At 33.9% G+C, this 13,976-nt stretch overlaps 1 protein-coding gene across 1 annotated transcript; it reads left to right on the plus strand.

The window, feature by feature from the left end:
- The first annotated feature begins 358 nt into the window (after positions 1–358).
- On the plus strand, positions 359–7,234 carry LOC128228285 (uncharacterized). Its single transcript, XM_052939501.1, has 4 exons — positions 359–409; positions 2,199–3,109; positions 4,666–4,743; positions 5,471–7,234. The coding sequence occupies exons 2-4, from the start codon at positions 2,203–2,205 to the stop codon at positions 6,295–6,297; spliced, it is 1,812 nt and encodes a 603-aa protein (XP_052795461.1). The 5' UTR covers positions 359–409; positions 2,199–2,202; the 3' UTR covers positions 6,298–7,234.
- The last annotated feature ends 6,742 nt before the right edge of the window (positions 7,235–13,976 follow it).

Genomic DNA, 13,976 nt, shown 5'->3' on the forward strand with positions numbered 1-13,976 from the left:
AGTTGATTGACGGTAATTAATTGATACATGCATAATACATTTTTTAAATTATGGTTACTTCCCCTTAAGTTTAACGAAAATATATAATGCATTTAGTTTATATATATATATATATATATATATATATATATATATATATATATATATATATATATATATATATATATAATGTTTGAATTATATATATCGTTAAATTGACTTTAAAATAAATTTATAAAAGGTTATAATTTGGTTGCTATTAAAACATGTTCTACTTCCAATTGAACATAGGTTATATCCGTACTGTACAGATAAGTATATCAGTTTAGTATAACCTTACTGAGCCGAACCTACTTTCTGGCAATGTTTATAATCTCCCTTTGATATATTTATTGTTTACTTCCTGTACATAGTAAATCTTGGAGTAAAGGTTAAAAATTATTTATATCATTACACTTAGTTTTTATATTATATATTTGTATATATTACATATAAGTATAATAATGTTTCTTTGGTTTGGTTGTATAATTTACATGCTAGTATAAGAAAGCTTGGATATTATCTATGTAACTAAATGTACTTTTCTAAAATTGTTTTCATCTAGTTTCGATTTAAAATTCATTTAATTACATTTGAAAAAAGTAAGATGTTTAGTATATTTAAATGAAAGAACTAACAAATGAGTACAATCTTTCACTATAAGATTATATTTTTGAAAACAATAAAAGTAAATCATGTAATATTTATAGTATGTTATCGTATGTAAAAGTGTCTGCACACATGTTGTCTTAATCTTATACATAATTTAATTTCTAGCGTATGAATAAATGAATAGTGCAAACCCAAACTATAGGTATAGCACGGTAAAGCTTAGCCTTCGTGTCATTATACATATATGGGAAAATGAATAAACACTACCGAATCATTATTGCAATCATGCAGTTATTAGCAAGGATACACATAAACAGTCACATGTAAAGGCGTGTATTTGCTATTTTGTTTTCATGAAAAAAACCCCACAAACTATGAGAAGAATGAAAGATTACTCTTTTGGACAAACGTCTTTCAAGTTTGTCCTAGTGGTGGAATGTATAGAATTTGGTTTCCCAGCCTATCTCTGGATATTTTATTAAATGCCTAAACATCCATCAACCAAACTTATAAAATATCATCATTTCTATTGAAAGGTGTTCTACATTCAATTAAAGCAAATGTGATATCCGTATAGTTAAGTGTAACCTTACCAAGCTTGACCTAATTTCTGGTTATGTTTATCTCCTTTTTATGATATTTATCATATTCTTTGTGTTCACCCTTAAACTTGAAGTAAAGGTAAGATTCATTTTGAATCATAACATTCATATTTACATTTATTTTATATCGTTAAAGTATAATAATGTTTTCTGAGATTGTTTGTTTCATTTACATTACTTTTTCTGAAAGTATGCGTTGATCTAGTTTCGATTTTGATTTCATTCCTAAACATTTCTATGATAGTTAAACATCCAAGCTTTTAAACTGTAGAATACAAATGATACAAACAAACTCAGGAGGCATTATTATACTTTAACGAAGTTCATACATCATATATCATGAAGTTAAATGAAAGTTTGGATATTGAACTATCTTTTTGTACGATATATACTATTTTCTGAAAATGCGTTGATCTAGTTTCGATTTTGAATTCATTCTTTGACATTTAAATACATCATATATCCTGAAGTATATGTTAAGTTTATTTATATGAGAGAACTAGCACGTGAGTACAATCTTAAAATATAAGATTTTAATTTTGAAATTCTAAAACTATTAAACTGGAGTAAGGAAACAGTATCGAGGGATGTGGAAGAAGTTATTGTTTTGTCCCATGTTGTGTGGAACAGAATTAAAAAAAATAGCGTGCATATAGGTGAATAATTTTAAACCCGTCATGGTTATTGCACGGGTAAGCTCAGCCTTCTAGATTCGTTCCTTTTTATGTATATACGAAAAAAACGTTCTTATATTCATAAGAATTGTATTTCTTTTAAATTGTGGTGAAGGCCGTGAGATATGATAATTGTTACAATGTTACTAGCGCACAATTTTACATTTATCCTTAAATATATTCATCAAAAACGGAATACAAAATGTATATCGTACACTTTTAAATGTGTTAGGTGTTTATGAATGCATACGATATTGTATATAATTTAAAATTTGTTCCTCTTAAATATCAGGACTATGGAGGTTCCAGGGAAGAAATTGCAAGCAAGACCATCTGCAGCAGACACAACCTACTGCCAGCCCTGTGAACAAGATGACGAAATCCTCCCTGCTGAGGCTTTCTGCACCGTTTGCAAAGAGTTCTTCTGCTCAAAATGCGCAAGTCTCCATAGAAAACAGAAGATTTCTAGATCGCATAACCTTCTTGACAAATCCAATATGCCTACATATATAGTTGGCCACGAGGATAACCACGGATACACAGAACCTTGTAAGACCCATCCAGAAGAGTCTATCAAATACTTTTGCAGCGCCCATCAGACCCTGATTTGTGGACACTGTGCAGTACAGAACCATCGATCGTGTCATGCTGATGTCATATCAGATATTTCCAAGGCCTTCAAAGATGACCAAGAGTATGGAGATGTCATAAAAACAATTGCTAGGTTGTTTGAAGACATTGATTTATGCGCGTCTGATGTGAAGAAAAACGTTGACGTTGTAGCAAAGTTAGGTAAAAATGAAGTATACAAGCTGAGAAGATATCGAGAGGAAGTAAACAAATATTTTGAAGTAAGAGAACAAGAACTGTTAAAGCTTATAGAGAAGACGAAACACATGGATGAAGAACTACTAGAGTCTCTGAAACCGAAATATACAAACCTTAAGTCCAAGCTAGAAGAAATAAATGTTAAACTTTCAGCAGAAGAAAATAACATAATACAGTTGTTTATAGAGACCAAAAAAGCTAAGAAGCTATTAGGAGGTCTACAGAATGACCTTGCTGACATTAAAAAGGACAACGTAATTCACCACTACGAATTCAGAAAGGATCCAACTACAGAGCGTCTTATTGCATCTGACACTGGCCTTGGGACTTTAGAAAACATTGTGACTGAACCGCACAAGATAGCATCCGCATCAGGTATATCTGAATATTTATTTAATTAAACTATTGTAAACAATTTTGATGAATTAGATCATAACAGAGAGTGTATAAAGACTTGTCTAATAGGACATAGTCTAAATAAGGTATTTCTCTCTATTTACAAATACATTACATTCATTGCATGTGTCTAAACATGTCAAATGATTTTGAAGTGATTTATATAGAATAAAAGGTATGTACTTCAATTATATTCACTGTAGATATGTTATAGGATAAGTATAAGTTTGTTAACCAAGTAAATGAGCAAAATGAATATAATTTACATAAAATTACGCTGCATGTTTTGTAATTAAATTACGTTATACAAAAGTTTTTTCATAATTATAGATATTCATAATCTGATTAAGACAGTAGTTTACTGAATTTAAAAACAAATTACAATTACGTTTAAAACAGGAATTTTTAAGTCCAAGATTGTATCGGTATCTTTATATGAAAAAGTTTCATAATCTATCATCTAATATTTACAACAGAAGCAATAACGTTCATTTAAGGAATGAATTGCGGGGTTGATGTCATTATCCGGGTATGAACGCAATTGGGCTGGTTTAAGTGTGTGGAGTCCGAAATTTATATCCCCGATAATGACATCAACCCCGCAATTCATTCGTTATATTTACACCAATTGTTCATTATTTTATTTAAGAAACGTTAAAAAATACTTCATTTCATTTCAGATTACCTTTCAGTAATCCTTTCTTACTCATTCATTAAATAGGACGACCTGACTGTTACCGGAAACATATTTTTCAAATGACGTCACAATAACGCGGGAAAAGATCAACCACTTGAAATCACTTTTAAAACACCTTTGGCAACAAAACGTTAAGAATATAATAACTTAGCACTTTCTAAAATGTTGATTTATGTTTTACGGGACATGCTGACACAATACAAACAATAACAAGATCAATAGTTTTCATGTATATTGTTGCGATGAATTGCGATCCAAACATATCCGAAGATGTTGATGAACGCAATTGCCGAAAGGCAGTTCATTTAAGGAATGGAAGTTGAGGAGTAAATATTACGGGATGTACAAACGCCCTTATTTTAAGAAACTACAAGTGCATTAACTCATAAAGTATTGAAGTTACCATAGGAATGTGCGTTTTAATGACCAGTGATCCTATATTTTGGTATCAATTGAAACGGCTCATTAAGAGGATGAATAATATGTAAATATTTATATCAAAGACTAATTACAAACAAGCTTTTTTAACTTTCAAAGATAGCTAACAAAGCAAATTGAAACTTGATTTCAATTAAGGTAATGAACACAATAACAATGCCTGTTCATACTGTACCAAAATTTAATGGGGTCTACCGGTAAAAAATATAACTTAAGTACCAATGACTTGGTTAAAGCTAATTTGTCCATCGCATATCTTAACAACTTGATTAATTCGTCAATACATTTTTGCTGATCTTTTAAACATTATTTATGGAAAACAAGAAGTAAAATTCCTACAAACTACAAACAACGCCCTTGATACCAAAAGTTATGACAGTTATGTTTTAAATCACTGCAGAGAGCGACCATGGCATAAAAGGACTCACAGTTCAGGGAGATGGCACAAGGGAAAATTTGGGAATTTCCAGACCTACAGGTACTGACAGTCACATATCATCTGAGTAAACGAGCATTCTTATTTAAAGATGCACTCTTACTCCTAAACAAGATTTACCACAATTAATAATATTGTTTTAATATTAAAAAAAGATGAATATATGTCGAAAACAATGGTTCTTATAAAGGATACCGAGTTTAATTAAAAAGAAATAAGTATAAAGCACAGACTTTCTTCCTGATGAGACTATAGTAGACCACAGTAAATCTTTTAGCATTCACCAATCGTTTAATATTTTTGCTCTTTCTGCTATTAAATACACGGTTAAAATCTTGGTATCAGTAATTTATATTTTCCATTAATGCATTATTTAATAAGTACTTAAAAATTTATCAATCAAAATTGATGTTTGTTATACATGTGTATGTATTGATTTTGAATAATAGTGTCACTTTAATGACGTATATATCCACATGATGTGCTATGTATTATTTGTCTTATGGGATATGTTTACTTCAAATTGCTATAATACCTAGCGCTGTAATTTATTCAACGAGCAATGAACACAAATTAAAAAATGTCGTTGAAATATTTTCAATACTGTAACGAAATATTGAAAATGAATGACATGATATTAATTAATATGGCATTTCGAAATAAAACCATAATGCTATACGCAAACGATGTTTTTTTAACTTTGATATGTTGCCCTATATAACGTTATTGTAACACATATATTAAAATTACTATAAATAATTCATTACAGTGGGTCAGGCCACTGTAGACCTGACTATATTACGGTTTACATCAGCTATGGTCATCCCAATGACGTCCCCAACTGACAACAAGGACTGCCACTTGTCTAGCATGCTCAACCTTACCGGATCCAGACTGCTGATAGCTGACTCAAACAACAACAAAGTCAAGGTTGTGGACATGCAGACCAACAGCCTGGTCTCCCAGATTAGTGTACCGGGTCAGCCATGGGACATATGTCTTCTTCCCAGGGACAGGGTGGCTGTTACTATGACCTTATCGGGTGTTCAGTTCCTTGCGACTGGAGGACAACTCGCTATTGGTGACCATTTCGAAGTTGATGGTGACTGCCGAGGTATTGCTTACCATAAAGAAAGGTTGATAGTGTCCTTCAAATATGGAAAGGTAGCGGTACTAAATATGAACGGACATGTTATAGGGCAAATAGAAAGAGATAGCAATGGAAAGGAATTGTTCCAATGTCCAATCTATTTAACATTGGTGTGTGAAGAATCGACTGATTTCATCTACATATCAGACACGAGCAGGGACACAATCACAAAGCTCGACATGAACCTGAACATCATCAAGACGTTCCAGGAGCCTTCATTGAAAGGTCCAAGAAGTATCACGGCACTCGGGGACCAACTGTTAATCTCTGGTTACAGAAGTAACAACATTATGATTCTTGATTTGTCAACTGGTCAGATGACACTGACCGGGAAGAAGGAGGGGATAGGAAAACCATTGTTTGCTTATTGCTTTCCACAACAGGGCAAACTTCTTGTCACGGAAGTCTTCAACAATTCATTAAAGGTGTTCAATACAATCGCATAATGCCAGCCAATGGGGTGAAATGGTCCGAAACATCGACTTATTGTTCACTTACCCCTTGCCATTTAGTTGATGCATTCTAATGAGAATGTTACGTGGACTACTTCATGGAAACGATTTTTCATGACGTTATTTGTATTGAACACCGGATCGTTATAGTTTTTAGTAAAGAACACGTACTCAATATGATTTGATGATTTGGCTTTGTGTGCATTTTGAATGCGGTGCGTACAAATCCAAATATTTTTCAAATGTCATCGAAAATATAGCATTAATATTCTACCAGAAAGAAATGTTACATTATGTGCAATGTAAGTTCCCTTTAGCTGCAATTACCTATCTGAAATAAAGACTATCAGTATACATGTTTTCTTAATTGGGTTGGAATCCATGGCTTGGATTTGTTATCAATTATCCAAAAAGAAACCACTGACTTTCAATGTATGATATTGTACCATGTTTTCGCTGTCTTTTTTGTATTTCTCTTGTCATTGGCATCTCTTTTGATATTTGTCGTAACTTTAAATATCTTAAATCTCCAGGAACAACACTGATACCAACATAGTGATTTTATTTATTTCAGAGTTTTAATCTACAGTTTAAATGAAACGGGCCCAAGGATCTGATATTGTGTTCCAATTATGGATATATGGCATTGACCTGCCTGTATATAAACAACATAGAATTGCGATAGTTTGGCACGGCATTACTTGTTCTAAATATAGTGTCTGTTTCATTAGAGAAAGTCTTGACAAAAATATTCTTAAGACAATATACAAAGTGGCGATAAGTTTAGTTTTTATTTCCTCGGCTATTCTCTTTAAATACCCGCTACAGTTCAACGCACACATATATGTTGCAAAATATAGATTATATAATTTCAGTTCACGACCAGGATCAAAATAGATGAACGTTAGCGTTAGTAAGGACAATTAGGGGAACACTCAGGATGTTCCAGTTTACTTTCGTCTTTCATCCAACAAGCTGCACAAATATGTTGTGCAGCCCTTAATTTGCCTTTTAAAACCAATAAATGATTACCATTTTGCAAACACTTATTTTTTGGATAAAAGGAACAAAGCCATATCGTCTTATCATCTTCAGACTGAACATTATCCAATACTTTGGAAGGAGGACGTGGGTTCGAAACTCGGCCGGGTTGAACTTGTACAAAATACACGTTTCTAAATAATGAAAATCATCCCCCTATTTTTTCTACCCTAATTCTATCTCCCTCAGAACTGCAGCATAAAAAGACTTCAAATTCTGAAATGAAAAATGAGCATTAAGTACATTTATTGTCTTTAACGCAAATGTTCGCTGGTATAAGGTGCCCAGTGTGCATTACAGTTAACATCAAATGTTTAAAACACATTTAAGATATAATAGAAAAACTGCATCAACAAGTATGTTAATTATTTATGGATTATAAAAAAGAGAGAAATATAAGTCATGTTGTATCATAAAACAAACGGCGAATGTTCTAGAAAAAAAGTTTCATTCACGGGACGTATAATAGTTTCACTTGCGATGTGTGTACATGCCGGTGGGCGAGTGGTGTCCAGTATGTTGTCCGATCAAGCCTTTTTGTCCAGGCATCAATAAATTTGGTCTGAAATGGGAAAATATCTTGGACAAGTTCGATAACAAGCCTTTTTTCTTAAGTCACCCGACATTTATATATCGCCCTTTAATTATAACAATCATCCCAAATCGGTCTTTTTCAATAACTTAAGAGGCCTTTGTCCAATCATTTGACTGTTTGAGAATGTGTATGGGAATAAGATCGTCGACAATGGTAATAAGAAGCCATATCGCTTAGATCACTTAAGAGTTATCGCCCTTTAATTAAAGAAATAACTTAAAATTAATACTTGTCCGATTAATTAATTTAGAATCCTCTCGCCAGTCGAAATCATATTTGGTCAGAATGTGTATTGGCATTATAGCTCGTCCAAAATTTGATAACCAGCCATATGGCTTTTGTCACTCGAGAGATTATAAGTATCTTCCATGGCCGAGAGTGTAAGATAGGTTCATTCCGACCCGAGCGTAGGGTGTTTTGCGGAAACGAGGTAAACCTCGTTTCCGCAAAACACCCTGCGCGAGGGTCGGGATGAACCTATCTTATACGAGCGGCTATGGTAGATGCTTTTTCTCCCACCTCAGTTAAACAAAATTTAGTTTAAATGTATTTTTTTGCTGGAACTCTTTTGCTTAGTGAAAATTATTGCGTATGGATATGCGATAGCACGTGGTTGTCATGGATATACGCGCAGTGATCCAGTTAATGTTAATAGACAAATCGGTCTTTTTAAATAGTTCTAAGGAGAATGAAGCATTATTTCTTGAATGGTGCGTGAAAACTGTTTTATGGTTTCATTTGAAGCGATAAATAATTAATTAGCGTTCTAAATATTACCATAAGACAAGATTTCCTTGATGCTACTGACGACAGTCTTCAACAAGGGAGGTAATTACAATGTGGTAAAAGGAGTTCCATACGGGCATTTTATCTTCACCCGTGGGCAAGATAAGAATATCTAGCATGGTTAAATTATTGGATCTACTTATCTGAGGTGGCAGAAAACTCCATTAAATTATAAAAAAACTAAAATCGGTCGTGTCCGATCAATAACGTTCGCTGCCTTTGTTTGGGCATCACCAACTTTGGTCAGAGTGAGTTTTGACAGGATATCTCGAACAGGTTTGATAATCAGCCTTGTTGCCTCTGTCACTCCGAAGAAAAGGCCCTTGAAATTGCAAAAAACTGTATAAACTGTGTTCTCTCTCTAAAGTTGGCTTAACATACAACCACTTGTCACCACTTATCACCACTTATCATCAAACATGATGTCATAAAAAGTGGACGGGCGTATTTTGCCCCAATTTCTCGAAATTTCTTAAGCTAAAAAGGCTGAAGTAGCTTATTATAAAATAAAAACATACTTGAATTTGATTTTGATAAAACAAAGGTTAGTTGTGATTATAATAAAGATAATTCCTATCTAAAATATAAGAAACTTTTAAAGAAGTAAACATTTAGCAAATTATTGCAAAGTAAAATACTGATCTTAGCTTAATCCTGTTATAAGGGACTTAAAAAGTTTCGAGAAATAGGGCCTGTATATAAATTGACGTTAAAGTGTTAATGATTGTTTTCAACTTTTAAACTATGAAAATATATGGTAACATGAGGTCCATGCAATTACACAAATTGCTACCAGACTATAAGGCGAAACGAAAAGAAATGCTTGTAAAGGGTTTCCATGCCTTGTTTTTTCACTATATCCTACTTTTTTGTATTGCAGCGTTCATATTTTCTTCCGATCGTTATATTTTTTCTTTTGTTATAGCTTTCGGTAGTTTGAACTGGAAAGCCTTGACAAAATGGCGACGGTCTTAGTGTTAACATGGTAAGAAGACACAACTGCACTTAAAGAAGAGGATAAAAGAAATACCGTAACACCCCCTACTTTTTCTCAATATAATTAAACTGAGAAACATATATATGTTAACCTTAAAATGTAGCATCGTAAGATATTACTACGCATTCAGCTTGATGACGTCAAACTTCCTCTTGCGTGTTTGCTTCCGCCATATCGTGGACAACTTCTAACCGATTTCCCTCACTACCGGAGGTTCCTGTGCTGGACCGGGAGGCGGCACTTCCGCTGCTCCTGTGCGCCCATTTAAACTCGTCTCCATCAGGAACGATGTGAATCTCCTTTACATCGTTGGACTTACCTTTTCTATGTAGAATGTGCTTTTTTTTACAATTTAATAGAAATTAACGAAAGAATACACAAATGTCATCGTTAGGTAAAATAACTGTGTTTTAAAACTGCACTCTCACATATTGAACGTTTTGACTTGTTTTTATTTTTTGTCTTGGAACGAGCCATTTTTTGCGAAAACCCACGGAAAGCAGTTATATAAGACTGCTGACAGAAAATTAGATCGCAGATTTTTATATTTAAGTTCAAAAATTGATGTTTTGTGCATTTTTCTTAAACCGTTATATATAATTAGTAACGGTTTAAGCCATAAAACATTAATTTTCGAACGGAAATATGGATATCTGCGATCTGATTTTTTGTCAGCAGTCTTATATCATTGGTTTGCAGAAATTTACGCAAAAATATGCTATTTCCAAGACCAAACATAAAAAAGTTGTAAAAATGGTATATCTGTGAGAGTGCAGCTTTTACTACGCGTGGAGTCAATCATGTTTAACTTTTTAGGTGAAATAGTAACTTATTGTTTAAGCGTTCCTGTTTTACGAAAGAAAACGACGTCGAACTTGGTGTCGTCGGAGTTGTACAAACATGCATTCGCTACCGGAATGACAATGCGCACATTCGTTTAATTGATTAGACCTATGACTTTAATAATTGTCGAATTATAATAATTAATCGGTCCTAAAACAAGTACAGATGAGCGTTGGCAGCAGCTTTGTGTGCTCTTATTTAAGTTTTGGATTGAATACATAATGATGATGTCATCAATGTCATTAATGCAGACTATCAATAATGTATTGATTGTGAATAACAAGGATTCGATTGAAGATGACAAATAAATCCCTTAATTGAATTTATACCCTTCAATGTAACTATTTGCATATGGCGGTTTTGGAGAAAGAATCCGTTGCTTTAATAATTATTTAGAAGTGTTTGTAAGAAGAGAAGGCTATTTAAAATACAGTTTGAAAATGAAATAAATTTTTAGTGTTATTAAAACTAAATCCGCTGACTTAAGATTATGAAAACAACGGCGACGATGACGACGCCAGCGAAAATGACGAAGACGATAATGATAATGATGCTGATGATTGTGGTATCGTTAATGGGGAAGGGGGATGACCTCATTGCACAATCGCATACGCAGTGACCTCCATTGACAAGTTCATAAATGGAAACTGAAATAACTAGGCTGCGTGGAGTATGGACATTGGCAATTTTGGATGACATTAATAGCGACAATACGCAGATGTTTTTTATTCACTAGCGGATGAAGCCCAGTCCCAGCCCATAAAATTTTAAAAGTTAACTTTTAATATCTATATCACAGTTACTTGATATTTGGACCCTCTTGGTCGTTTATTTTTACATATTAAATATTTTAAAATTTCATACAATCTTTATCATTCACAAAGATTGTATGAAATTTTAAAACATTTGATATGTAAAAATAACTCGAATCAGGTAACTCGACTGGCCAAAAATGCTGTCCAAATACCAATAATCACTTTAATGTATTGCTGGTGATAAAGTGTTACAAAATCATTACAACCATGACATTGTTGCTCGCATTGATTAATAAGAAAACAAACCGGTGCCCGAAATTCAACTAGCTGTAATCGTCACATATGTTAGTTTTGGTTGGAATATTCTGATGACCATTTTTTTAAATAAATTATTTACCAGTAAAAATAATAACATCTCTGCCATTCCATTTTAAAATAAATAAATAAATTTATTATCTTATTAATCAATGCGAGTAACATTGTCAAAAGCATTTTAATTCTGAAGGTTATAAGGATTTTGTAACACTTTATCACCGGCAATACATTTAAGTGATTACTTGTCTTATGCAGATTTGTTATTATTTAAAAAGACAGATTTAATAATCTATCGAAAAGGTAATTTGTACCCATCCCTTACGACATCTAAATATACTCGTTTGCGCCCGCTTCCTTCCAATGTATATAGCAAAAATTTAACCTACCAACCGGTGAATTCACTGAATTTACTTTTTTCAATTCTCTGAAATTTTCTACAACAGAAATCAACAAAGATCTACTTATCTTATTTTCCTTTTGTAACGGTGCACCCACGTCAGGCACCACAACCTTACATTCCGCCCGCCAATGTCTCCAACGCCCGCACCGGAAGCAGAGGCCGGGACGCCTCGTCTGCCACCGACCACAGGTATCGTAGAAGTTGTCCTGCTTCTCACGTCGACGTTTCCGAAGAAGGAACTCCGTGATACGGCGCGAAAAGCCGACCACGTGACAGCCGCTCTTGACGTAACTTCCGGTCCGCTTTCATCTGGGCACCGTAGATTTTCTTCTCGTCATCCGAGTCTTCTGCAAGAGAGTGAGCCTCATACTCTTGGACAACTTTACATCCACTATCAGAGGAATCCGCAAGCTTAATCATTTTTTGTCTATGAGATAAAATGTCCATACCCTCTGAATTTTTCAAGTGCGCCTCGGCCACGGGTTCCGCGGAGTGGTTACTCAAGGAGTCCTGGAGATAGCCGTCAGCTTCTTTCAATTTGCAAATATCTTTCGCGTTGACCTTATGCTGTTCTTCATTTCCTTTCCGCCGGAAAGAAAAAAGACTCGTGCTGGGCGAGATTCTCTTGTATCGAAGAAAGCTGAGCTTAAGAAACGTGTTGCCTGTCCGAAATACACTTTTCAAAAGCATCAAATATATTTGTAATAATGTTTTCTAAATTATATAAAATGTTATTTTCTTCCATGGCTGCACAACCTTCAAAAACTAGAAATTTAGGTTTTGAAGTGAACTGAGTGAAGTCGACTGGTAGAATGACTCTACACACTAATATACCAATATAGCACGAAATCCTCGTGCAAGACTGACTACTATTGAAATAATATCATTTCGCCAAGACAAATAATTCACGCTATACTTACGAATCGCGTAAAATGAATAGTCACAAAACCACTTCTTTACGATTATTTTTAGGTGAAAATCATGGCGGAGCCAGTCACAATGTACGCTTCACAACACCACTTCTTTGCGATTATTTATAAGTGAAATCATGGCAAAGTCAGTCACAATGTATGCAGCATAAAAACAAATTCTTTGCAATTAATTATAGGTGAAATCATGGCAAAGCCAGTCACAATGTATGCAGCACAAAACCACTTCTTTACGATTATTTATAGGTGAAATCATGGCAAAGCCAGTCACAATGTATGCAGCACAAAACCACTTCTTTACGATTATTTAAAGGTAAAAATCATGGCGGAGCCAATCACAATGTATGCATCACAAAACCACTTCTATGCGAGTATTAACTATTAACAGGTGAAAATCATGGCGGAGCCGGTCATAATAAATGCAGCACAAAACCACTTCTTTGCGATTATTTGTAGGTAAAATCATTGCAAAGCCAGTCATAATGTATGCAGCACAAAACACTTCTATGCGAGTATTAAGAGGTGAAATCATGGCGAAGCCGGTCACAATGTATGCAGCACAAAACCACTTCTTTACGATTATTTATAGGTGAAATCATGGCGAAGCAAGTCACAATTTATTTATCACAGAACCACTTCTATGCGAGTATTAAGAGGTGATATTATTGCAAAGTCAGTCATAATGTATGCAGCACAAAACCAACTCTTTACGAATATTTATAGGTGAAATCATGGTTGTGCAAGTTACAATTTATTCATCACAATACAACTTCTTTACGATTCTCTATAGGTGAAATAATGGCGAGGCCGGACTATAACGTGATAATGTTCATCAGATTGACGAGGGTCATACTTAGTTGATGTTATCTTCTTATTTCTTAGTAAGTTTGCTTTACATTTATTTTTCACTTCCAGTACCGTTCCATTTGTGTTTATATCATCTTGAAACTTAGCGATGACAAAACAAATGAAAATATTTGGAGTAAGCCACTCCTGAAATAGGGAACTGTCC

This window comes from Mya arenaria, chromosome 3, assembly GCF_026914265.1.
Source record: "Mya arenaria isolate MELC-2E11 chromosome 3, ASM2691426v1".
Classification (NCBI taxonomy): Eukaryota; Metazoa; Mollusca; class Bivalvia; order Myida; family Myidae; genus Mya; species Mya arenaria.

Excerpts from the sequence above, each read along its gene's own strand:
- LOC128228285 (XM_052939501.1), top strand. The coding sequence starts at position 2,203 with ATGGAGGTTCCAGGGAAGAAATTGCAAGCAAGACCATCTGCAGCAGAC. Across the intron at positions 3,110-4,665 it reads CAAGATAGCATCCGCATCAG|AGAGCGACCATGGCATAAAA; the intron begins GTATATCTGAAT and ends AAATCACTGCAG. Across the intron at positions 4,744-5,470 it reads GGGAATTTCCAGACCTACAG|TGGGTCAGGCCACTGTAGAC; the intron begins GTACTGACAGTC and ends AATTCATTACAG.